The sequence below is a fragment of the Oryctolagus cuniculus genome, chromosome 9 (genome assembly GCF_051225735.1).
Source record: "Oryctolagus cuniculus isolate XC-2025 breed Fujian yellow rabbit chromosome 9, ASM5122573v1, whole genome shotgun sequence".
NCBI lineage: Eukaryota > Metazoa > Chordata > Mammalia > Lagomorpha > Leporidae > Oryctolagus > Oryctolagus cuniculus.
The window spans coordinates 110510931-110538372 of record NC_142875.1 but is presented as its reverse complement, the minus strand read 5'-3'; the positions used below and the strand labels follow the sequence as shown (position 1 = coordinate 110538372).

At 42.2% G+C, this 27442-nt stretch overlaps 1 protein-coding gene across 1 annotated transcript; it reads right to left on the bottom strand.

The window, feature by feature from the left end:
• Positions 1 to 267: 267 nt before the first annotated feature.
• CREBL2 (cAMP responsive element binding protein like 2) lies at positions 268 to 27329 on the bottom strand. Its single transcript, XM_002712651.5, has 4 exons — positions 26636 to 27329; positions 9993 to 10190; positions 8204 to 8348; positions 268 to 3291 (listed from the first exon to the last, which is right to left on the bottom strand). Exons 1-4 carry the CDS (start codon positions 26648 to 26650, stop codon positions 3287 to 3289), a joined length of 363 nt encoding a protein of 120 aa, XP_002712697.2. The 5' UTR covers positions 26651 to 27329; the 3' UTR covers positions 268 to 3286.
• Positions 27330 to 27442: the final 113 nt, after the last annotated feature.

Below are 27442 nucleotides of genomic sequence, written 5' to 3'. Positions count from 1 at the left end.
GAGCTGGATTGGAAGTGGAGCAGCCAGGACTCAAACTGGTGCCCACATGGGATGCTGGTGCTTCAGACCAGGGCGTTAACCCACTGTGCCACAGCGCTGGCCCCAATCCTCCCTGTTTAATACAGATGGGGAAATAGGAAGGAGATGAAATAACTCAAAGTGACTGAGAAATGAATCCAAGACCACTCCTCTGCCTAAATCTCATACTTTTACACTCTGCTAATGCAGACATACTTCAGTATTATAAAACAGACAATCTGAGATGTCTCTGGTGAAGATATTTTATTTGTCATAAAAATATAATAATACAATGCTCTTCAGAGAAAGAAAAGTTCCTTCAATGCCCCCAAATACCATATGGTTTAATAATCTCCCTCCTTTTAAAACCAAAATTATAATATGCAACTGATTATTTTGTGAAACATAACATTTATGCTTTTTCTTGAAATATAGTTCAACATTTGTTTTTAAATTTTGTTTTTATTTATATTTAAAGTCCAGTTTAATTAAACCTGTAGATTTTATAATTATCCATAATTCAAGGATGATAAAATGCTAACTGGTGATGCTGATAAATACTGCTGATTAGCTGATAAACAGTGATATGAATTTGTTATAGTAAGATAGTTCTGATTTAGATAGATATATAGAAAGATTTCAGATAAAATAGAAACATTTCTTAAGAACTTCAACTATATCTTAAAACTTGAACAGGTCAAACTCCATATTATAAACAGTTGCTCTAATATAGGTCAGGCTGATGCTAAAATAATGACAATATGACTGGACACAAATATACTTCTTCCTTATCTTTCTTTCTTTGGGGAAACAAGAAAAAGAACACAGCTCTCTGTTTACTCAGAGCAAGGAGAACAGCGCCTTCTCCCGACCTCATTCGTTCTCTCGGACCCTCTGTTCCTGGTGTCATCGCAGGTATGCGAGAGATGCCAGGACTTCCAAAGGCTGCTCCCAACTGGAAGCGGGAAGGAAATGCTGCAGCTGTTTTCATCAGTGGCGTTTATTCATATGCTCCAAAGTGGCACAGTGCGCAGCCAGCACAATAACCCAAAGCAACCAAAGCATTCCTTTTTAAGACCAAGGAACTTTCTCTTGGTTTGATCTACTCCAAAATACCCAATAGTTAGGTGTAGGAATAAACTCAAATAAACAGTAATTTACTTTCACCCAAAATTACATATATCCTTTACCTGAGGACAAAGTCACTGCTCTTGTATAGATACTCAGGGGGAGGGGAGGAAGCTTAAATGATGCTGTAATTTAGAATTACAACCAGAGAAGAAATACTTCAAGCACAATGGAGACATTCCATTGAAAAGCCACATTCATTTTGGAATGTTTGCTTTGAAAACAACTCTTTCAAGGAACTCAGAAGGTACTGAACAAAGCAATATAAAGTAAGTCTTGGGTTGTTTTGCAGAATAGAAATACACAATTGAGTAGACCAGATGGCAAAAACATACCCATTACAATCTGAATGCCTGAACATCAACAATCCTTTATCTGTATTTATTTTTATCTAAAAAGACATTAAATACTCTTAAAAAGCTCTATCTTCCAAAACACAGAGACCCAACAAGCTGGGCTAGTGGTATATCAGTAGTCACGCTTGACTAGCCTGGCGATCCACGTCTGCAACCTAAGAACAAGAGGTCTTCAGGAACTCCGGCTAAGGGGAGGCGCCTTGTTCAAACGCCGGCCTGAGAGAAGGGAAGGAGTACCTTGTCATCTTAAACCATGTGGTCCATCCCATCTTTTACCTCAATGACAATCTAGCCTAAGAAGTCTCCTTTGAAACTGCCAGTTTATAACAAAACCCATCTTGTTTGGAAGCCAAAGACTTGCTTCATTAGAGTGAAGAACAACTGCAATTCAGCAGTGACAGGGAGCACAAGTCCTGATGAGAAAGAGAAGACAGACAGTGCTAAAGTGTCTCCTTGAGAAAATCAAGAAACCCCTACTTCCGTCTGAGCGTATCACGGTACGAGCCTGAGTCTCCTACCAGCACCCCACTTGCTAGCCAGGTACAAAGTACACAGAGCTCTGATGGGACTGGAAATAGCTCCTCTGTCCTTCCACACCTCCTGCCAAGTCGACGCACAACTGCGGCCCCAGTGTGTCACTCCACCGCGGGCACAGCCGGGGCCAAGCCTGACCCCTGCCCAGTGTGTTTCTTTCTGGCTCAGAACATGTTCGTAAGAGAAGATACTCAGTGTTCTGGTTGTGGCTATCACCATTACGTCTACCAGCAATTTGTCCCTTGTTTTGTTCCAGATTGCAAGGCAGACACTCAGTCTCAGCAGCTAGTTTCATCCTATTTTCTTCAGGAAAAAAAAAAAATCTAGTTCAGTTGAGTACACAAGAAACCATGTGAACACTCACTCCTGTCCTCCCCACGTACACATATAGACAACAGAAACATACATCCACACACACGTATTCTAGAGTGTCAAGAAAATATATGCTGCTGAAATGCCTGAAAGGTTATTTCTTGCTTAAAAATAGAATTGTGACGAGTTCATCTCCAAGTGTGGATTTGGCCCTAACAAACATTTATAAATATAGTTTGAGAAGACAGCAACAAAGGTTTTAAATAGAAGCTGTCTTGAGGATTTTCCTGATGGATTTTAACATGTATGTTATTTAAAACAGGCATGTCATTGTGGATTATAAAAATAGAAATGTCTCTCTATATATGTTAATACATATTCACAGCTTATGCTGGAATGGCTCACAGGAGAAATCATGGTTCATGCAGGAAATAAACATTACTCAAGTAAATATAAAGAAGTAAGATTAGGTCCATAAAAGCTGAGGACTTATAGTCAGTAACCAGCCCATTGGGCTTCTCTTTTCAGGGCAATCAAAAACATGAAAGATGGTGACAACTGAACACATACACACATATAAGTACATGGAAAGAATATAAATTAACCAACAAAGCAATGTGGAGTTAAGGTGCAAAAATACAATCTTCACCCATTTTTCTCTACTGTGATCTCAAGCATCACAACATGTTAAATGTCATGGGTGGCAATACCAACCAGAACACGTCTCTAAATGCTTATAAATTTTCTAAGTGTTGCCAAGTCGAAGCAAGCTCCTTTGAGATCTAGGATCACATATTTTGGTGGAAACTGCAGATTTACAGAGATGACTACTGAGCGGTAGGTAGTAAATAGAGCCGAGAAGTACAATCTGGTCCATTCCTCCTCCACAGGAGTCAGAATGTTGGCTTCAATCACTGATTCATCGTTTCATCTGATCTTCACCCTGAAAAATAAATCAAATTCACCAATGTAAGAATGTCTTTAAAGCCAATGAATTTAGTTATCTGTTTTAAAATGTGTGACTTTTTTTTTTTAGTTTAGTATTTACAGAAAAGTTATTTTTTAAAAATACAAAGAAAAAATGAGCTTAGTTTTTTTCATTAATTCAACTTAAATTAAGGTTAGGGGTCAGCACTGTGGCATAGCGGGTAAAGCTGCCACCTGCAGTGCCAGCATTTCATATGGGTGTCGGTTTGAGTCCTGGCTGCTCCACTTCTGATCTAGCTCTCTGCTATGGCCTGGGAAAGCAGACAAAGATGGCCCAAGTCCTTGGGCCCCTGCACCCATGTGGAAGACTGGAAAAAGCTCCTGGCTCCTGACTCCCGATTGGCACAGTTCCAGCCGTTGCAGCCAATTGGGGAGTGAACCAACGGATGGAAGACCTCTCTTTCTCTCACTCTCTCTGCCTCTCCTTCTCTCTGTGTGTAACTCTGACTTTCAAATAAATAAATCTTTAAAAAAATTAAGGTCAAGTGTTACCTCAGCTAATTAAAATTATCAAAAAACAAATTTCTTCAATTCTATTGTTTTTTAAAGTTAAGTTTGTAATATTTCTGTATAATTATTTCAACTGCTCCCAGAGAAATCACAATAATCAAGAAATCAACACATATCAACTTCATTCTAAAATCTTTAGCCTCTTCAACGAATGGTACTAAGACAACTACACACCCACATGCAACACATGGACCCTAACCCACACTACAGAGAAAACATAACTCAAAATGGGTCAACATCTCAAATAAAAGAGCTAAAGCCAGAAAATAAAAATTCTTAGATGAAAACATAGAGATAAATACTGACAACTTTGGATTTGGTGATGGAATCAGTTGTGACACCAAAAGCAAGAACAAAGAAAAACTAGTTATCTATATTGGATTTTACCAAAATTAAAATCTTTTGTGCCTCAGAGGACACTAACAAGAAAATTAAAAGACAGGCTAAATCATGTATCTGATAAAGGTCAAGTATGCAGAATAAGTAAAGAACTCTTACAACTCCACAACAAATGAAAACTCAATTAAAACATGGGCAAGGGGGCCAAGCACTGTGGTATAGTAGGTTAAGCCTGTGGCACCATCATCCCATATGGGTGCCAGTTCGAATTCTAGCTGCTCCACTTTTGATCCAGCTCCCTGCTGATGGCCTGGGAAAGCAGAAGATGGCCCAAGTGCTTGGGCCCCCAGCACCCATGTGGGAGATCTGGAAGAAGCTCCTGGCTCCTGGCTTTGGATTGGCCCAGCTTCAGCTTTTAGGGTCATTTGGAGAGTGAACCCACGGACAGAAGACCTCTCTGTCTCCTCCTCTCTTTGTCTTTACTCTGCCTTTCAAATAAATAAATCTTTTAAAAAACAAAAACAAACAAAAACTGGGGAAGAAACTCGGACATTTCTCCAGAGAAGATACACAAACAGCCAATAAGCACATGAAATGATGCTCAACTTTATTATCATTAGGGAAATGCAAGTCAAAGTCATGAGACAGTACATCACACCCTCTAGGATGGCTATAGTTTGTAAAAATGGACAAGGAACAGGTGTAGGGGGAGATGTGGAGAAATTGGAACAGCCAATCATTGCTGGTGGGAATGAAAAACGTTTCAGCTGCTATGAAATACAGTTTGGAAGTTCCTTTAAATTGTTAAACATGGAATTACTAAATGAACCAGCAATTTGACTCCCAGGTATATTCTCAAAAGAATTGAAAACAGGAAAACAAATACTTGTACACGCATGTTTATAGCAGCACTATTCACAAACAGATGGATAAACTGTGGGGAGCAGCCCGGACTGGACTGAGTTACTGGAATTAAGACTTATTCTATGCATCTGCTCTCCCACAATATGGCGCTGGGAGAGGAGAAAACAGCTTCTACGCAGCTGCCTCCAGTTCAACCAATAAACTGTAGGACTTGCTCCTGATTGGAGGAGAGCAGCGTACTCGGCGTATTGGCAGCCGAGTTAGGATTGGCGGAGGAGGACTATAAAGGAGGAGAGAGACGGCATGCACCAGGAACATCTAAGGGGAACACCTGTGCAGCCCCCGAGAAGAGCCGGCCGGCGGTGTGCCGCTCCCCTGCGGAAGTGGGGAAAGCGGCCAGGGGGAACCGCCCTTCCACGGAGGTGGAAGGGATAGTAGCCAACCCGGGAAGAACCAGCAGCAAACCCGGGGAGGGCCGAGCAGACGAAAGAACAGCGCAGGGTCCTGTGTCGTTCCTCCATGAAGAGGGGGAGCGACATAATGGTGCCGTGACTCGGATAGGAAACCTAGGACGGATAGGAAACCTAGGACGGATAGGAAACTTAGGAGGAAAGAAACGGGAAGAACTGGGAAAATTTCGGAGAGAGAGACTAGCAAACAGCCTAGGGAAAAGCCGGACGAAAAAGGTGCCGGAAGAAGCTATTGAAAGCCTAGGCATAGATTCAGATACGGACTACAGGGGGAAGCTGGGAGAAATCTCTAAGGTCGAAAGCGAAAGTGAAAGCTAGAACAAACAGACTCGGATGCGGACTGTGGGGAGAGGCCAGGAGAAATGAGGGAGGAATATCGTTGGAGGAAAGTTTGGGGAAACATACCGGGTAGAGAAAAATGTTAGGGAAATTGAAGCCGCGGGGGGCAGGCCAAGGCGGAAATGAAAGCCACTTTGGGATTCTCAAGTTAGCCCGGGAATAGGGGGCGAAAAGTTGAAACCAGAAGCGGAAACGTAAGCCGGATTGGGATCCGTCTGATTAGCCCGGGGAGCAAAGGATGGGAAGCCAAATCGTGGGGCAGAGACGTGAGCTGGGTTGAATTCGCCAGGCTAGCCCGGGGAACTTAGATTGAATGCTAGTGGCGGAGACGTGAGCTGACGCTGTGTGATTCGCGGAGGCTGCCGCGCGCAGAGAGAGCGTGCGGGGCACAAGTAGATAGGGAATGCGGGGCTAGCGCGGAGACCGCGGAGTGTGCGCGCGAAGCCGAGCCGCGCAGAGCCGAGAAGCCGCGCAGATGAGAGAGGCGCGGGCTGAAGCGGCTCAGAGCCGGAAAGCCGCCGAGAAGCAGCCTCGGGGCAGGCGCCGGAAAGCCGCAGGGATAAGAGAAACAGAAGTTTAGAAGTAAAATGAGAGAAATGGGAATGTTGGCAGACAGAAGTAAAATGGGAGAAATAGGAATGCCCGGAGATAGAGAAATAGAGAAATAGAAAGGCCTCCCTACAATACTGCAATTAGAAAGCTTGGATTCGGTCTGCCTGATTAAGTGAGGCGATGAGCACCTGCGGGCGGCTAGCAGCTTATGCGCCGCAGGTCACCGAAGACAGGCACAAATTAACATCAGTAAGGCCTCCCCACAATACCGCAATTAGAAGGCTTGGATTCGGTTTCCCTGATTGTTAGGGCTTGTAAGCCCCTGCAGGCAGAGCAGAGCATGCGCTGCAGGGCACCGAACACAGGCATGCATCAGCGCCTAAAAACCTCCTCACAACATGGCGAAGAGAGGACCCGGATTCGGTTTGCCTGATTGATAGGACTTGTAAGAACCTGTGGCAACTCTAGCAAGTAGAGCAGAGTGTGTGCCACGGGACACCGAAGACAGGCGCGTATCAACGCCAAAAAATAAAAAGAAAGGGGGATCTGTGGGGAGCAGCCCGGACTGGACTGAGTTACTGGAATTAAGACTTATTCTATGCATCTGCTCTCCCACAATATGGCGCTGGGAGAGGAGAAAACAGCTTCTACGCAGCTGCCTCCAGTTCAACCAATAAACTGTAGGACTTGCTCCTGATTGGAGGAGAGCAGCGTACTCGGCGTATTGGCAGCCAAGTTAGGATTGGCGGAGGAGGACTATAAAGGAGGAGAGAGACGGCATGCACCAGGAACATCTAAGGGGAACACCTGTGCAGCCCCCGAGAAGAGCCGGCCGGCGGTGTGCCGCTCCCCTGCGGAAGTGGGGAAAGCGGCCAGGGGGAACCGCCCTTCCACGGAGGTGGAAGGGATAGTAGCCAACCCGGGAAGAACCAGCAGCAAACCCGGGGAGGGCCGAGCAGACGAAAGAACAGCGCAAGGTCCTGTGTCGTTCCTCCATGAAGAGGCGGAGCGACATAAACAATTGTGGTACACATACACATAAGAATATTATCTGGCAACCAAAAGGAATGAACCTTATAAACGTGCTGAGTGAAAGAAGTCAGACACAAAAGGTCATATACTGTATGATCCCATTTATACAAAATGTCCAGAACAGACAGATCCCATAGAGCCAGGAAGCAGAAGCATGGTGGTGAGAGGCTTGGGGAGGGGTGACAGGGAATACCCCTCAGGTTCAGGGTTTTCTGGGAGGTAATTCATTATTTTGTAACTAGATAGAGGTGGTTGTACAACATTGTGATAGACCAAAAGCCTCTGAATTGTTCCTTTAAAATGTTTATGTTATTGGAATCTTACCTAAAAAAATAAAATAACCTTTAGTTCTGGGCTACTGTACTAGAGAGGGTGGCCTAGGTGAGGACAGGCCCTATCATTACAGTGTGACCCTGGGTACCTCACCTGGCTCCTCTACGATTTCTTTATAAACTAAGAAGTATGATTTCTTTAACAACATCAGAAGAAACATTTAAGATAAATATGAAAGTACTTTCAAGTTGGAAATCAAAATACAAGTTAAAGGTAGAATTATTAACAATGACTAGATTAGTGCCTCTCCATTCATGGACTAAGTCTACTTAATTTTTTTTAAAAAGTCCATATATTTATCAGTTGCTATTTACAAACTCTGTATAAAATGCCTTTTAGCATTTAGAATGTAATACCCTTTCACTTACTAGTGTATTACATCTGAGACACTTTAGAACTAGCACCCCTTCTCCCGTGGGTTGTACTCACAGGAACTGCTGTTAGCATCTGCTTTCCCAGCCTTGTTGTGCCTGCTTGAGTTCTGCTGAGATTTGCTCTGCTCTTCTCCAGTGAGTAGGGCCTTTATTTCAGAAGGGATTTTTCCTTGGTCCATTGCCATGCACCACTGCTTGTACTGAAATAACAAAATATGTTTAAGTAAAATTTTACTAGTCAGAATTCTGTCTAGCCAGCAGCCATTGGTAGAAATCCCAGACATATGAACTACCATGGCTGGAGGCCAGGCTGTCTACTGGCAATCCCACCATTCCCTAGTATTACCTTTTGATAACATAGGAAAATGGAATTAAGAGATTGGCCATCTTTCAGGATAGGGTGGGAAGATGCTGCTGATCTTCTTGTGATTTACTGCTCACTTTGAAAGGCTCCTCTGGCTCAAGGAATAGCTCCCCCAGTGTGCCATTATATATAATTCATCTCTTTTTTATAATCATCACAGCATGACTCCCACTCCCAAATTAAACATAGTAGTTGCCTTTCTGTCTTTCATAAACATTCAGTAAGCCTCTACAGTCTACTAGAGTGTATGAGGGTACTTCAGAAAGCTCACAGAAGGGCAGGCATTGGGCACAGCAGTTAAGATGCTCCTTGGGCATCCAGTATCAGAGTGCCTGGGTTCAACTCCCGGCTCTACTCAGGGAGGCAGCAGGTGACAGCTCAAGAAGTTGGCTCCCTGCCACCCACAAGGGAGACTCAGGATTCAGTTGCTGGCTCCTGGCTTCAGCCTGGCCCAGCCCTGGCTGTTGTGGGCATCTGGAGAGTCAACCAGCAGAAATGAGATCTCTGCTTTCAAATATTTTTAAAAGAATCTAGTGGAAAAAATGAGTAATATTTTAAAAGTTCACAGAAAAGTGCAATTAAAAGGTAGTGGAAATTTGTGTGGAAATTTTGATTTTTTTCCATATTATTTGCCATGAACTTTTTGAAGACCCTTATATACTACAGACTTTGGAGGTATACAAAGATGAAGCAGACCAAAGATTCTGCTCTAGAGTGGCTTACACACGGAAGAAGGTAAAAAATATTTCATAGCACAGGTCTTATTGAAGATATTAAAAAAAAAACTCAATCTACTGAATAGCGCCTATCTGGACAATACACACACCATTCATGTCCCTCTCTTTGGGTCCCAACTCATTTTCTTACTTTCGAAAAATCTTTCTATAAGGTCAGTTTGGTGGTACTTGTCTCCTATCACTTGCTCCCTGAGCTCACAGGAATAGAGGGTGTCAATTCTGTTTTATCTATTCTCTTTTGCATTTCTGGAGTCACTACCCAGAGTCTGAATGAATGAATGAACAAATGAATGGAGAAAACATGTCAAATAAGTAAATTCAACACAAATGGTATCATGCTATGCAGAGTGACATACTGTTACTGCTTTTTCCACTTAGCAATATGTTGTGAACACCTTCCCACAACAGTAAAAATAGGTGCATTGTGATTTTTTTTCCTGGCTACAAAGTAGTCCAATATACAAATGTAGTATAACTTACTTAAGCAACCCCCTACTGTTGCACATTTAGGTTATTTTCCATTTTTTCCTACCATAATCCTTCAATGAAATTGTCCTGTACAGTCTGCCATCACCAGCACTGTATGAAAATGCAAATTTGTGTACATCCTGGCTAACAGGTTAATGTTCCTTCCAATGTTTGCTAACAGGATAGACAAAGACTGGGATCTGCATGTTTTAATGTGTATTTCTTTGCTGAGTTGAGAATGCTTTTTTTTTCAGATGTTTATTCACAGACTTTACCATTTCCAGTTCCTCTCTGAGGGCACATATAGCTCTTTCTCGACTGGACACCAACTCTTCCAAATACTGGTATCTCAGCTTTTTCCTGGCCCGACATTCTCTCGCGCTCTGCCGGCTCCTCTCAAGTTTTGCTTTCAGGTCAATTTTGGCTGGCTTCCGACCACGTTTACCAGGCTTCTTTACTTTGCCTCCAACCACCTTCAGCAAAAGAGAGAAGACATTGCTTTTCTATACAGAGAGGTATAGCTTCATATTAACAACAACAACAAAAATTTACAAATCCTGAGTAAGTGAAGACCACGGAACTAAGAAAGCATATACCCATCAGATGTCTTCAGGATCTCTCCCTCAGTTTCTTCCTGAGACTTCATACCATGAATGTGAGAAGAAATATTATTTCTTCAATAACAAAGTTTGAATAGTTCAGTGGTAAGCTTTATAAACCATATGGAGATGGGTAATAAAAACTAGAAGATCTCCATCAAATACTTTGTTCATGAAGAATTTTTATTGCCTTAAGAAAAGAATTACTGTTAAAAACTCCAAAATTGTAAGTTCATTATGATGTTAATATTATAAAACAGTATCTAGAAAAAAGTTAACAAAGTTAATGAGGATTTTTTCCGATAGATGTGATTATAAAGAACTTTTCTCATTTTTTTATGATTTTTTTCAGTATATACAATCAGCAAAAACAAAGTATGTATGTATACTCATACATATTTGTGAGTATCTGACTATAAATATAAAGTGTATAAAATATAAAATAAATATAAAAGTGTATCTGACTATAAATACCCTCTTCAACTTTGTTGAGCCCTAAGAAAGACACAGGAAGTCCTTGCAATCTTCAGGATAATTCTCTCCTGCCTTGAGAAGCCTATAATTATACCCTGGACTGTCTCGGTAGATTACCTGCTCCTACTAGTGTCATAAAACATCCTCCAACATCCCTATTACTCACTTACCTGCTTTGGCAAAATTACTAGGTGACTGGCAAAGTAATCTAATCTCCCTCATGTTTAGCTTTGAAACCTTCCCAAGTTCTTATACAAGAGCTAACTAACAGGTAAAAATGCATTTCTAAAAACCCAAACCTACTTTCAAATAAATGTTCTTTAAAGCAGTCTTCTTGAAAGGGGATATATTTATTCCAATAATGCCACTATTCAAAACTTTGTGGAAAGTACTACCAGAGCCTGTTTCTTGTTTTGTTTTTCTCTCTTTTCTTTTTTTAAGATTGATTTATTTACTTGAAAGGCTTAGAGAGAGATCTTTCATTTGTTGGTTCACTCTCCAAATGCAACAACAGCCAGGGCTGGGTTAGGCTAAAGACAGGAGCCTGGAACTCCATTGGGTCTCCTATGTGGGTAGCAAAGGCCCAACTACGTGGACAATCATCTGCTGCCTCCCAGTCATATTAGCAGGAAGCCATATTGGAAGTGGAGCTGCAGGGACTCAAACAGGCACACCAATATGGGATGCTGGCATTGAGCCAGTTTTTACAGGCCATAGAACACAGTATCTCTTTACTTTAGAGCTACAGGTTATTCTGTAAGTTCCCAAACAAAATGATTTTCCACTTTATCTGACAAGGTTTTTAGTGATGATTTGGTCTTTCTGAGAATTGCCCTCAGAGAATAAAAATTTTGTATCTACAGTGTACTGACAGGATTAAGGGTAGGGCTTTAAAGGTAATTCTAAGAGAAGATGCAAAACTTAAACGCTGCAAATCACTAGAATAAATGCAGACCTTCCCAGGTAACAAGATTCAAAGGGCTCAGATTTGTTGCGATGCAAAAACTCACTATGTGTACCATATACCAACAATGACAAGTACCTTAAAGAGATCAGACAGATCAGACTGTTACTAGGTCAAAGAAACTAAACTTCAAAGTAAATCAGCTGCATTTACCAAACCCATGTCACATCATGATGGCTGACCACTATACCTAGCACTTTATAGAGTGGCTCAGAAATGAAATAAATAACTACAAACCTCTGGGGGAAAATCCTCCCTTCCTCCCTTCCTCCCTTCCTCCCTTCCTCCCTTCCTCCCTCCCTCCCTCCCTCCCTCCCTCCCTTCCTCCCTTCCTTCCTTCCTTCCTTCCTTCCTTACAGTGCGAGGGAGAAACAGAAAGAAAGGTCCTCCGTCTGCTGGTTCACCCCCAATTGCCGCAACGGTAGGAGCTGTGCCAATCCGAACCCAGGAGCCAGGTGCCTCCTCCTGGTCCCCTACGCGGGTGCAAGGGCCCAAGGACTTGGGCCACCCTCCACTGCCCTCCTAGGCCACACAGAGAGCTGGATCAGAAGAGGAACAGCTGGGACTAGAACCAGCGCCCACATGGAATGCCGGAGCCACAGGCAGAGGATTAACTTACCATGCCACAGTGCTGGCCCTGAAAATCCTTTCCACTACCATCTTAAGTGCTTATTTCAGTATTACTCCCAAGTTTAGTTCCAACTTTTATTCTGCATCATTATGTGTTTATTTCAATGTAACAACATAAACCTCAGGAAACTTTTCTTCAGAATCAAATATTTGACAGTAATTGCATTCATCCAAATATTGCTAATGTTTAAATGTTAAATTATGCTTACAGCTCATCAATTGCACAATTTTAATAAAATATTTTAAAATCACCCTGCATCAAGATAAAGTATACAAGGAGTCTTCAAAAAGTTCATGGAGAATAGATATTATGAAAAACATCTGCAGGGATTTCAAAGACCAATACACTCTTAATTTATTTTTTCCATGAACTTTCTGATGTACCCTGATATTTGCTATTGCTAATTTTTAAAAGCAATATATTACAGCAAAAACTCATGTCTACAGTGCAATAAATGGGTAATGACACATATTCTTTATGTAATACAATGAGTCATCAATCATACAACACTGTAATCCCATCCCTCATATACTGCTGTTTTTAATTAGTGGTAGAGGAAGCCAGCAAGAAGACAGAATGTACTTAAGGGATTTCTTTGATTTTCTGAAAACAAACCTAGCACAGTCATAAAATTCAAACAAAAGTTATAACCCTTTGTTTAATTTACATGGCAGTAAAATATTTAAATTGGAAATTTTTTTAATCATAAAGGCACAGTAAATGAAATCTAGGGTTCTTGCATTTTATCTCATCTCCTGTAAAATTACATTTAAAACCATGTAACCAGCTATTGTGGCTATCTGGAGAGTGAACCAGCGGATGGAAGACCTTTCTGTCTCTCCCTCTCACTGTCTGTAACTCTGTCAAATAAATAAATCTTAAAAAAAAAAAAAATGTAACCGCCACTTCTCTAGCATAAATTTTTCTCACTGATAGACTGAAAATTTCTACTTTTGATACTAGCTAAAGTCTGGTAAATTTTCAAGAGACTAAAGTACATCACAGAATTATTGTGAATCTCAAGGATAGCACTGTGTATGCAAGCACTTTATAAGGAAAAACATACTAACACATGTGGGTTGGTATGCTAGCTCCCTACAACTGAAATTTATGTATTCCATAATCCATTTAATTAAGGAAAGGGCAGGGGAAGTTAATTAGGAACCCAAGAACCAGAAGCTAAAATTGAAATCAACTCCAAAGATTCCATTAAGTATCTCTGGGCCAAAAAAACATTCCTACCAATTCATAAAATCTTCACAAACATAATGATAACCACATTGTGTTCTCTCCTCATATTTCTTCTGTGAGGAGGCATTTTAATATGGCTAAATAAAAGTACTGATGTACTAACAGACTAAAAAAAAAAAAACAAAATTTTCTTTTTCCCCTGTTCTAATTTTATTTCTATTGACATAGAGCCACATGAAAATTTAAACACCTGGCTTTAAAACAGTGTACCTCTTTAGCCACTATCCATTTCACCTCTAATTCCACTGAGAACACATTTATGAGCTGGGGATACTGGGCCCTAAGAGGCCCACTGAGCCAGGTTCAGGATCTCTCTCTATGCTAATGCTAAACCAAGAAATTTGTTGGCCATTGATACTTTTTCCTTAACCTCCACAGAAAACTTCTTTCACAAAGGTAGGATATTAAAGATGTTAGATTTTAGTAGGGTCTCTGCAGTACTATGCCTGTCATCATTATATGTCAAAAATGTTAAAGTATATTGATTATAAGCAAGGAAAAATAAAGGTGCTGCTTTTCTGTTAATTACCAGATCTGAAACTTTCTCTTTTGAGACAAGCTAAAACTAAATGTCATGACTTTTAGAAACTGAGTACCAGGACTGTATCAATGCTTCTCTTAGCCCATGGTAATAGTTATTTAAAAAGTATGGCAGATAAAAAACAAAATCCATTCCTAAATAACCAATGAGTCAAAGAAGATTGTGATTTCAAGGGAAATTAGAAAATTATTTTGAGATTAATGAAAAGGAAAACAAAACTTACATGATGTCTCTAAAGCATTGCTCACAGGGAACTATCCACACCAATATTTTAAAAAGAAGAGAGGTTTGAAATCAATAACCTAAACTACCATCTAAGAAACTAGCAAACAAGAGCAAACTAAACCCAAAGCAAACAGATAAAAGGCAGAAATAAATAAAACAGAGAATGGAAAACAAACGAGAAAATCAATGAAACCAAAAGCTGGTTCTTCAAAAAGGTCAACAAAATTGACCCAGACTTTAGCCAGATTGACTAAGAGAAAGAGAAAACTCAAAAATACATTAAAATTAGGACTAAAAGAGGACATTGCTACCAACCTTACAGAAATAAAAAGGGTTATAAGGTAACACTATGAAAAACTACACACCAAAAAAAACTAGAATGTATATGAAAAGGGTAGATTTCTAGAAAAATGCAAAGTAGCAGAAGAAATAGGAAAATCTGAATAGACTTGTAATTAAGAGACTGGAGGAGAGCATTTCGCCTAGTTGTCAAGATATCAGTTAGGTTGCCAATATTCCATACCAAGTATCTGGTTCAAGTACTGATTCTGATGGCGATTCCAGCTTCCTGTCAGTGTGCACCTTGGGGGGCAGTGGTAATGGCTCAAGTAGTTGGTTCCCAGCCACCCATATAGGAGACCAAGATTGAATTCTAGGCTTCAAGCTTTGGCTTAGCCCAGGCCCAACTGTTGCATTCATTTGGGAGTGAGCCAGCAGAGGAGGCCTTTCTCTCTTTCACTCATGTTCACCCTCTCACTCTCACATACACACTCTCTCTCCCAAGTAAATATATAAAAAATAATAAAAGTTTTCCAAAAGAAAAGCCCAGGTTCACATGACTTCATTGGTGAGTTCTACCAAACTGTTTTAAAATTAATATTTATTTAACCAAACCAGACAGGTAAACATGTTATAGTGATGAGTCCTTTGTCTATATTTCTATTATACTACATTTATTCTAACAGAGATAACTGAAGTGGCAAGAAAGGAGCAAATAAATTAAAAGTGTAAATGGATAAAAAGATTTATTAATTTAATTATTTATTTCAAAGGCAGAGTGACAGAGAGAAAGATCTTCCATCCACTGGTTCACTCTCCAAATGGTCATAATAGCTTGGCAGGGCCAGGCCAAAGCCAAGAACCTGGAATTCCATCTGGGTCTCTCACGTGGGTGGTAGGGGCCCAGGTATTTGGGCCATCTTCTGCTGCTTTGCCAGGCACATTAGAGGGGAGCCAGATTGGAAGCAGAGCAGCTGAGACTTGAACTGGTGCTCTAGTATGGGATACCAGTGTCACAAGCAGATGGTTAACCTGCTGCACTATAATGCCAATCCCAGTTCTACCAAACAGTGAATGAATTAACACTAATTCGTAAACTCTTCCACAAAATGGAAGGAGAACATTTTCCAACTCATTCTTTTCATATGAGGTCAGTATCTGCCTGATACTAGAACCAAAGACATTAAAAAAAAAAAAAACCCTACAGATCCATATATCTTGTGAATCCACATCCCAAAAGCCTCATAAAATACCAGAAGACTAAATGTAGCAACATATAAAAGGAAAATATTCCATGACTAAGAGGGGATTTTTAAAAAGTGTATTTGAAAGGCAGAGTAACAGAGGGAAAAGGAGAGTTGGAGAAAGATCCTCTATATGATATTTTACTCCCCAAAGGGTAGCAACAGCCAGGACTAGGCTACACCGAAGTCAGGAGCCTGCACCTTGATCCAGATCTCCCAGCTGGGTGCAGGGGGCTAAGACCTTGAGCCATCTCCTGCTGCTTTCCCAGGCGCATTATCAGGAAGCTGGATCAGGAGTGGGACAGCCAGGACATAAACTAGGCTCATATGGGAATTCCAGCATTGTAATGGGTAGCTTAATCTGATGTGCCACAACTCTGGTCCCTAAGAGGGATTTATACCGGGAATAAAGGCTGTTTTAACACCCCAAACTCAATTACTACAATAAATAGGAAAAAAGGCACAAAAACTGCAAATTCATCTCAATAGATTTTTTTAAAAAGCACTTAACAAACTCCAACACCCTTACCTGATTAAAAACACTCAACAAATTGGAAATAGAAGGGAGCTTTGTCAATCTGATAAAGGGCATCTAAGAAAAACCCGCAGCTTCATATCCAGCTCTTTGCTAATGTGCACCCTGGGAGGCAGGAGAGAATGACTCAAGTACTTGGGCTCCCCCATGGGAGACCCAGAACAAGTTCTAGGCTCTGGCTTCAACCTGGTCCAGTGCCAGCTGTTAAGGCATTTGGGGAATGAGCCAGCAGATGAAAGCACTCTCTTCCTCTCTCTCTTTCTCCCTCCCTCCTTCCCCATCTTCCACTTCCTCTTCCTCTCCCTGTCACTATCTGTATGCCTTTCAAATAAATAAATAATAAAAAAATTTTAAAAACTGTACTACAAAGATATTAGGTCAAAAAGACAACTCACAGAGAGAAAATATATATTAATCATATATATGGGACATGTAATCCAGAATATATGAGTATAAAGAACCTTAGAACTCCATAATAAAAAGACAATTCAATTAAAAAGGGGGCAAAGAATTTGAGTAGACATTTCTCTAAAGAAGATATACAAATGGCCAATAAGCAAAGGAAAAAATGTTCAACATCATTAGTCACTAACACAAGATATCATTAATCAAAAACACAAAAATACTACTTTATGCCCACTAGGATGGCTCCATAATAAAATAAGACAGCTAATAACAAGTGTTGGTGCAGAGATGGAGAAATTGGAGCTGGCACATTGCTGGTGGGAATGTAAAATGGTGAAGCCACTTTGAAGAGTAGTCTGGCAGTTCCTCAAAAACCTAAACATCAAGTTATTATGTGACCCAGCAATTCCATCCCTAGGTATAGTCCAAAAAGAAATGACAACAATGTCCACACTAAAACTTGTACACAAATGTTCACAGCACCATTCTTTGTGATACCTAAAATGTGTAAGCAACCCCTAAGTCTACCAAGGGAGGAAGAGATAACAAAAGGTTGTGTATTCATACAATGAAACATTATTCAGCCATGTGATACATGAGACAACACAGATGAACCCTGTTCATATGCTAAGAAGCCAAACACAAAGGCCACACACTGTGTGATTCCATTTACATGAATTATCCAGAATAGGCAAATCTATACAGACTCAAAGTGGGCTGGCAGTGGCTTAGGACTGGAAAAGGAAGGACAGAATGGGGAATGCCTGTTGATGGGTTCAGGGTCTCTTTTTTCTTTTCTTTTTTAGATGAATAGGTTTTGTTATTTTAGAGCTGTTCTAGGTTTACATGAAAATTAAGCATTAATTTTTAAAATTAATCACAGTCGGGGCCAGCGCCATGGCTCACTTGGTTAATCCTCCACCTGCAGTGCTGTCATCCCATATGGGCATCGGGTTCTGTCCCAGTTGCTCCTCTTCCAGTCCAGCTCTCTGCTGTGGCCCAGGAGGGCAGTGGAGGATGGCCCAAGTGCTTGGGCCCCTGCACCCACATGGGAGACCAGGAAGAAGCACCTGGCTCCTGGCTTCAGACTGGCGCAGCGCCGGCCGTGGTGGCTATTTGGGGGGTGAACCAACGGAAGGAAGACCTTTCTTCTCTGTCTCTCTCTCTCACTGTCTAACTCTGTCAAATAAATAAATAAAAATAAATAAATAAAATTAATCACAGTCATGCACATAAAAGAGTAAATTTTATATGTGAATTAACCTTTCAATAATGCTGTCATAAAAAAAAAAACCAGACAGACATGGTATAATAGAAAAGGAAACAAGGTGGCACAGAGACCCAGATGCTTATGAGAGGAAAAAAATATTATAGAGGTGGAATCAAGTCTAATATTAAGTTTAAAAGGCTGAGAATTAAGATAAAACTATAGGACTTAGCCAGTGAGCACAGAGGAAGTCCTGATGGTTCTTAACTTTCAGAATGAAAGACAGAAGAGAAGCCAGCCTGCAAAACCTGAGGACACTGCAGATGGCGCAGGCTTCACAGGCAACAGGTTCAACTTCCTCAGAAAGAGAAGACGGGATTGTGATCACATGCTCCTTCTAAGTTAACTGGGCTCCTTAAAATGAGGAAACTTCCAGCATCCAGATCAAATACTATTCCAGAGATTCTTGGGCCATTTTACTTCTAGATTTTTGGGGCCAGAACAAAAACTAAAATTTGGGACTAAATCAAGGTTTGCAGAGGGAAAGCCCTCACACCACCTCTGATGAAGTCAGTAAGCATTACTATTCTCATATTTTTCAGGTAAAGAAATAAAAACTCTATTATTCAATAAATAATTATTGTACAGTGTTTAGGATAAAGTGAGGTATTCAATGAACACTGTAAAGCTCTAGGAATATAAACATAAGAATATAGGATCCTTACTCTCAATGCATTTAGACCAGTGCAAAGAAGCAGACATGAAATAAACAATCACAAAAATAATCAGAGGGCAGGATACCAGGATATAAAGCAGCCCTGCTGGTGCAGAATGTGTGTGTACACACACACATACACACACACACACAGATCTCTTCATTTTATAGATGACAAAATTTTAGTCCAGGGACTTGCAGTGTCAAAACAGGGACTAGAAGTCCTCAGACTGGCATCAAAGCAACCTATCAGAAGGTCACTCATGACATCCAGCATGTCCTTTCCCCTCCACATTTTCAGGTAGGACTCAATAACTGAGCACAGAATTCTTTGAAAAGGCTCTGAAACAGACAGGTGCTTCATTAATGTATTAATTGCTATCTTAATATTACACCTTCATTCATTTACTCCCACTCAGTTTGGCATTAGGCACTTGATTAAGGGGTGTGATGATGAGGCTAACAGATATTTTCCTTTAGGACTCTTTGAGATTTCCCTCTATGAAGGGACTCCAACAAATTCATGGAAATGCATTTTATGCAAAAACTGTGCAGATTTCAAGAGACATTTGCACCAAGATACATTAATTCCATTTTCCTTGACCTTTCTGGAGTGCCCACCTGCTGAAGTCATGCCAATAGATTCCCTTAGAGAAATCTCTGATTGCCCTCCATCTCTACATCTCATTGCCTGTCAGGGCCCACTCACAGATTATTACAACAGGTTCCCAGAGGGGTTCCCTGCCATTGCTCCCTTTGTACCCCCACTTCGCTACTCCAACCCGTCCTCCTTACAAAGAGCTATCAGATTAACCTTTCTTTTCAGCTTACTAAAAGACCTGTAGTTTGCTTTTCTTCACTGTAGAATAGCAATGCCTGATCATGTAGAAATAATGAACTTTCTATAACAGTCCTTGGCTGGGTAACCCTCAGGTCCAAGAGAAGGCCTCTGGCTCGGCACTGCTGACAGTCACCATCCCAGCACATTAGTTTCTTGTGGATGCTGTAGCAGATTTCTACAAACACAAAGGATTGAAGCAATGGAAACCTATTCTCTGAGTTCGGAGGACGCAAGTGTGGCAGGGCTACACTCCCTCTGGAGGCCCTAGGGGAGAATCCATTCTTTGCCTTGGCCAACATCTAGTGGCTCTTAGTAGTACTCCTCGACTTGTGGCCACACCACTCTCCAATCTGCCTCTGTGGTCACACAGCCTTCTTCGCATCTGTCAAATCTCTCTCTGCCTCTCATGGAGGCAGACGCTTGCCATTGGACTCAGGGACCACATGGATAATCAAGGATGAATACTCCCTCTCAAAACCTTCAATCACAGCTTTTGCCATATACGTAATATTCACTCTTTTCCTTCTAAGTGATAGCCACAGCTTCCAGGAAGTAGAATATTATCTTTTGGTGGACCACCATTCAGCCCACTACACCCACACTTCCCCTCGCTGAGCCAGTCTTTTCCTTCATTATTCCCCCAGGGTACCCTTCTTATCGGGTCATGCCAGGCTTCTCAGAGACCTTCTGCCTGAACCCTTTAGCTGCATTTCTACCTACACCCACTACTTCTCTGAATGTCTCCCTCTCAGCCGTCACTACCCAAAAGAGCAAATGCTATATTTCCTTTTGTTAGGATCAGCTCTAGCCCTATTTCTCTAAAGCACTCTTCTGCCCATACATCATTTTCTTCTCCAAATTTCTGGACTATCTAGTTGACATCACAATGAAATTATATTGCTGTGTGTATATATATATTTTTTAACACCTTTATGTTTACTTTCTATCTTCCCCAAGTATGGGCTTTTCAAGTGGGTAACTTGTACTTGCTACTTCTTCTGCACCCTTCATAGTATCCAGCACAAAGGCAAGAATTTGTTAAAAGACTGATAACTGGGGCAGGCATTTGGCAGCAGGGTAAGCCACTGCTTGGGACACCAGCACCCCACATCAGACTTCCAGCTGAGTCCTGGCTCCTTTACTTTGGATCCAGCTTCCTGCTGACGTACCTGGGGAAGGCAGGGAACAATGACCCAAGTGCTTGGGTGCTTGCCACACACATGGGAGACTGAGACGGAATTCCTCAGCTCCTGGTTTCAGCCTGGCTATGCAGGCGTGTGGGGAGGGGACCAGTGGATGGAAATGCTCTCTCTCTCTCCCCCCCTTTCTCTGTGTCTCTCTGCCTTTCAAATACGTATATATTAAAAAAAAAAGACTGATAATTGAATAAATGAAAAGAAAAATTAGCAACATTTTGAAATTGATGTAAATTCATATCACTACCACCAACTTACAGCAGCTGTAAAAAAAAATGCTCCCTCAGAAGGGCTATAAAATCTGCAATAACAATGAAGAACTCTATTTTTGCACGCTTTTTGTGCTGACTTACATCCTGATGCTTGGATTCTCAGGGCCACTCACCGAAGCCTCTCGTCGGTACACCCAAGAGAACGACTGTAATTACAGGAAGCCTCACCTAAAACGGGCAGCAGCAGAGGGTGTGCTGCATCTGTCTCTCTTTAAAAATGTGAAAGAAACTATCTCCTATTGCTTACAGAAAAGAGCAGGCTGCCTCACCGCTGCTCTTGACCACTTTAAAGAAAAACCAAAACAAGCAGGGACATTTTCATTTGGTGTTAAGGTTCCCATAACTTCCTTCCCAGCGGTGGGGCTGGCTTTTACTCTCATTTACCAGATCTTCTGAAAGTAGAGCGAGAAAGTCTAATCACATCCTCCCGCTGCTGACCTTTCAGCCCGTCTTTCTAGTCAGAGAAGGAAGAAGATAAAGCTGGCAGTTCTAAACTGCGCGTTAACTCCTGGCTCTCCCCTCCCCACAGCAGCTAGTATTTTTTGAAGGCAGAGCTAGATCCGACTTCATCCAGACATAACACGACATGGAGTCCAGCAAAGCCTGAAACTGTCACAGACGATTCAGTAAGATGGTCTGGACTTACATACTGTCTTTGCTTCTTCCCAGGTGGGATGCTGGTGCCTTTATGCCACAGCACAGGCCTCGGTTTTCAAACTTTCTAAGTATGTGGGCCACTCTACTGGGAAGCCTATCAAAACTGAAATTCCCAGGCCCGATTCTCAAACATTCTGATTCAGCAGCTGTCTTCCATACTTGAAAACTACTGGCCCAAAATTCTTAGCCTAGCTTACTGGGCATTCATAATTTGGCCCTCAGCATCTTCCAGGTTCCATCTCTGACCACTTTGGCTCTAAATCATCTTTCAGTCTCTCTCTCTCTCTCTCACCATATGTCTATTTGTGCCTTATGCTATAAATTAGGGATCAGTAAACTACTGCCCTACTAGCAAGCCAAGTCACTGCCTGCTGCCTGTCTTTGTAAATAAAGTTTTATTGGAACACAACCATGCCCTTTTATTACCTTCTGCCTACAGCTGCTTTTGTCATACAAGGAGTTAAAAAACTGCAACAGAGACCATATGGCTTGCAAACTTTTACTATCTGGATCTTTACATAAAGTTTTTCAATCCTTGCTCTAACTGTACCAAAATACCTATTTTCTTGTGCAATATACTATAATACAAGGTATCCATCTCTTCTGTTTTAGGCAGTAGGGAGAGGGGTGGGGCTCCATTCTTCCTTACAGATTCACTCCTACTCTGAACCTGCATCTGACATATCTGATAGTTGGGCACCTATCTTTCTTGCCCCCAAAACACCTTACCTCGGTTTCCCTCATCTCTTACCTCACTATATTGCAGTTTCATTGGTAGTTATCTGCCCTGCCCACTGAAATGTACAGTCTCCCAGAACAGTCACCAATTCTAATCATCTTCACTATCTGCATTGCTTAGTACAATGCCTAGTACATAGCAGATGGCCAACAAAGGCTTAACAAATTATTAAATAAAGAAGCAAACTTTTCTGAAAACTTTATAGTGCAAAAAATTCTAACTAAAGTTATTGCAATTCAGATTTCAACCAGTGTCTGTAGTTTTCAAATTACTCTTAGTTTTTTAAACTATCTGCAGAGTTATCAAATTTAAAATGTGCATGTAACCTAGACAGGAAAGGAGGCACATTAATATTTATTGTTGGAGATTGGTTTATTAGAAGGGCTGGCCCCTCTGTCTTGGTCTTGTGTTGATGGAGTGGAAGAACAGAAAAAGCAGAAACTGTTTGGGCTACACAGCATTGCCCAAGGAGGTAGCTCCAGCTGTGTAAAGGATGGCTAACAAGCCAAAATGAGGGAGTTCAGGGGCCAAAGAACAGGTCTGGGAATGCCAACAAGTGTTTTTTGTTGTTGTTGGTGGTGGTGTTTGTTTGTTTGTTTGGCCAAGTTATAATCTTTGCAAGCTACAGAATATCTTAGAATAACTGAATAGAATGGAAGACCTTGGGGTCTACAGGCGAAAGAAAATATAAGAAACCTCATTTCCTGACAGATAATTGTGTGTAGGACAAAATGGCAAAGTAGTATGAAGGGAAACAATGGCCCATATCGGCAGCTTGTGGCCAGTGGCTGACGCCCTCCCCGATCAGTCAGCTAACTGGAACTTGGTGACCTAAACTGTCAGGCTGGGCAGTATAGTGCGGTGATCTTTTTACCAGCTTATCACCTATGGCAGAATCACATTTGGTTGAAAATATTTCAATGTACTGATGCAATGAATATGAAATAGTCAAACATAAAATAGAAAATAAGAACCTCTATGATCAAAGCCCCAGGGAACAATACATTTTTATTTTCTTTGTAAGCAGACACAGCAAAGTCAGGGAGAAGAGGCCTTCATAAAAACAAGCACCTTGCCCCAGTGGTGGGCAACACGCAGGTGGGCTTAGGAGACCACCTTCCTCACACAATCTAACAGTGAGGGACAGAGCTGAAGTTCAGTTTATGTCCCATCCCACTGCCCCTGTCCCATTTGGGGTGTAGGTAAGAGCCAAGGGTAGCACAGGTGTGAACATGGCTGCAAATGTGACAACAGCATACACATGAAGAATGTTGACAACGGGCACCTCAGGCATCTACTGCACTGCACTAAGGGCCACAGAAGTCACTCCTAGGTAATATAACAACATTTTTTCTGTATGTGTATCTGCTTTGTGTTAGCCTCTGTACTAGATTTATATGCATTATCTCTAATCCTCACCTAAGACTGCAACAGATAAGAAAATGGAAGCTCAGAAAGGTTCAACAATTTAGTCAAGACTTTTTTCTGTCTCAACTAGCCTAAGAGATCTATCCAGTCAGTATTGGAGCTCTGCTACTCCATACTCTCCCAGGCCTCCACTTTTAAGTGCCTGGTCTACCTCTTCATTTATTTTTCCCATGTGCTATTGCAAGTATGCCCTGCTGCCCTGCTCAACTAAAAACACTGATTAACAAAACCCAAGTGCATCAGCATGATCGCCTTAACATCACTCTGCTCCGGTTTGATTTAATCACTACCAACTAATACTTTATGCTATATTAGGCACACCCTGAGACGCCCGAGGGTAGGGGTGGGGTCCAAGCTTTCAAACCTGTCCTGCTCTTACGGCAGGAGACTGCATGGCAGCATGGAGAACTCTTGGCACACTCATTCACAGCCACTGGTGAAAACAACTCAGAATATAACATCCGTATAAATGGTGTCCTCCCATCATCATCACATTTCCTGACCTGAACATGCAAACGCTACCTCTCTGTAACTGCTGCCCCTGCCTGCTTGGTTCTTCCTGTTGACCTGGACTTGCTGTCACCCTTTTTGCTCTTATTGGCACAGCTCTCACACTTTGGAGCCCCACCCCTCACCTTCGCAATGGAAACAGACTCTGTGATCCATACACAACTCGAGCAGACAGTGTCTGCTGTGTGAATAAGTCTGTATACACTAGGAGGAGCATAACAATAAGGGCACAGGGAGAGGCAGGGCTGGGACCTGGCCATGCCTTACTAAATGGCTGTTTCACACGGCCCGGCTGCTGAAGGAGAGGCCCAGTCTTGCTGTTCAAGGTACTTAACTAAGACTCACTCACACCTACAACACGCATTCAAAGTGAAAGCCACTTTCCACCCAGCCACATTTGAAATGAGCTTTCTTTTTGGTGATTATTAAGACCTAAAAAACTTATAGTTTCTAAGTACTCTCATAAAACAATGAATTAATAAAGAATGAGAAGTGTATCCATCTTGCTTACCTGTGCACCCTATAGGAAGTAAGTTAAGCATAGTCTATACTCAAATGTTACTTTCACTCTTTTAGGCAAAACGATGAAATTGCATATCCTACCTCCCACCCCCGGACCCACCCATCAGTTTGCTAGTTTTAGAAATAATTTATGTTATCTTATAGGTAAATAAAATAACCCAAAATCCTATGTAGTTCTTAGACATATTTGAGAATATTGAAGACTTTGAAACAGTTGTGAACTGTTTCAAAGGTCTGAAAAAAGATATACTTGAAAATTAATAGAATATACTATGAGTCTCAAATTGAGGTAATTCAAGAACAGTATGTTCTTTTAGCATCCTTAAACATATGTGACAGTATTTTCTGGGAAACATAATGGGTACAGTATTCAGGATTTAATTTCTTTTTTTTTTTTAGGATTTAATTTCAAAATTAACACTGGAAGATCAAGCTGCAAAGGCTTGCATGGAAAATTATTTTCTGTTTGTGGAAAACTTTCAGAACTCCTCCCTTCTGTCTTGGAAACACCACTTCCTACTAGGGGATACTGTCTGTTCCTCTAGGTGGGTCCCAGTTCCAGGGGACCGCACTGGACTTCCCCTCCTGCATGTCACTTTTTTTTCAGCACTCCCTGCACGAAAGGGAAGCAGAGATGTAGAATAAAACAAGCAGCACCTAGATGCCGGACACTCTTTGGATCTCCCTGAGGATGTGTGAAACAAAATCTTGGCAGCAGCTGTTTTACTGGTTAGGTGGGGGAAGAAAGGGCACCCAAAGGAAAGATCTATCCTGAGGAGTATGCCAGAGATTGTGCAAAGTAAGCCTCCAGAGAGCACAGGGAAGGACTGGTTTTTACTTAAAAAACTGGCAAATTTTTCAAGCTTGATTCCTTAAAAGAGCAACTAAGCATCCTATGGCATCCGTAAGAGAAACGCTGACTGTCCCTATCTTCGTGAAATAAAACTCAACATTCCTAATGTGGGCAGATGCAAGACTGTCAAGAACAGGTCAGCCCTAGATAAATTATATAAATCAACCAATAATGAACATCATCTAACGAACATAAAGTGATTTGGGTAAGGAACGCGGGATGGTAATGGGATATTAATCTAGATGAACAAAAAGGACTTCTCTACTTAGAGAAGTCTTTCTAAAGGAGTTTAAATTCCAAACTCTGGCCAAAGAGCAACAGGAGCTTAGCAGAGTGTTCCAACCAACCACGGGAAAACAGCTCAGAAGGGGAGTGAACTGATTATATGAATGGGGCATTGAGTATGGGAGCCTGAAAGAAGGAAGGGGAGCCGGGCTGGTTCAGGGTACACTAGCAAAGGTCTCCCAACTGGAGACAGGGGCGCGGGGGCGTGGGGGGCGCAAGGCAAGCACAGTAGTTTCTTCACTTATCTCGACGGGCAAGTCAGCCTAAGGTTTGCACTCCCTGGAAAAGCTGGCAAACAGGACTGCCCCGAGAGTGACACATTTCCCAAGGAGAGGGCCCGTCCTGTACAAACGCAGCCCCAGTGTTCCTGAATTCCCAGGTGGGTACCATCGGGCAGCAGGGACTGGAGAGGCGCAGGATGTCTAAGACAGGTGTTTCTCGGCTGTTGGCATGGACTACTGAGCTGAGGCTCCGCGGCAGGACTAGCACTTAGCGACAAGCAGGCGGCGGCGGCGGCAGCTGCGCGTGCAAACCACAGGACTTACCTTACTGTCATCCATCTCGGCAGACAGGCCGGCCTGGCCAGGCGCACCCTCCCCCGGCCCTCCCCCGGCTCAGCCGGCTCGGCCCGGCCCCCGCCCCGGGGAAGAAGGGGATATGGTTCTGACTGTCTCCTCCTCTCGCCTAACAGTTCGTTTCCCTGATGCCACAGTCACGGGGACGAGGGACCAGATCAGGAATGGCAGAGCGGACCCTGGAGGCGGCCCAAAACGCCTCCCCTCGCCGCCGCCGCCGCCGCCTCCTCCTCCCCCTCCATGACAGTCTCTGGGTGTGTTTACAGACGCCTTGGAGTGCGGCCCAGACCCGAGGGTGGGCGGGAGGGCTGCACGCGGACTCTCCCTGCGGCCGCCGTAGCACCGCGGAATTATGGGGACTGTAGTTTTTAAAGCCGCACTCTCCGCTTGGTTGACTGGAAAGAGAACTACAATGTCCACATGGCCTCAGCAAGGGGCGTCTGTTTTCCTTTGGCCTACACGCGCTGAGGAGGCGGGACCAGGCGGGAGGCCCAACTACGTTTCCCACAGTGCGCTGGGTCTGATATTTCGGCCCCTGGGTCCCTGGGAGGCAGGGGAAGGGACCCATTTTCAGCCCTGAGGGCGGAGCCCTGTAAGGAGGCCCTCCCCTGGGACACTGAAGAAATTCTAAAGGCTCTTTACCTGAAATAATAAAAAAAAAAAAAAAAATTAAGACTGTTAAATGGTGCGACTGCTTTGGGAAGTAATTGGCAGGTCCTCAGAATATTAAACATAATTACCATATGGCCACTTCTAGGTACACAGCCAAGAGAAGTG

Bases quoted from the DNA above. Each gene is read 5' to 3' on its own strand.
- CREBL2 (XM_002712651.5), bottom strand. The intron at 8,349-9,992 runs GTAAAGTCTGTG...TTGTTATTTCAG, and splicing joins TCAGAGAGGAACTGGAAATG to TACAAGCAGTGGTGCATGGC.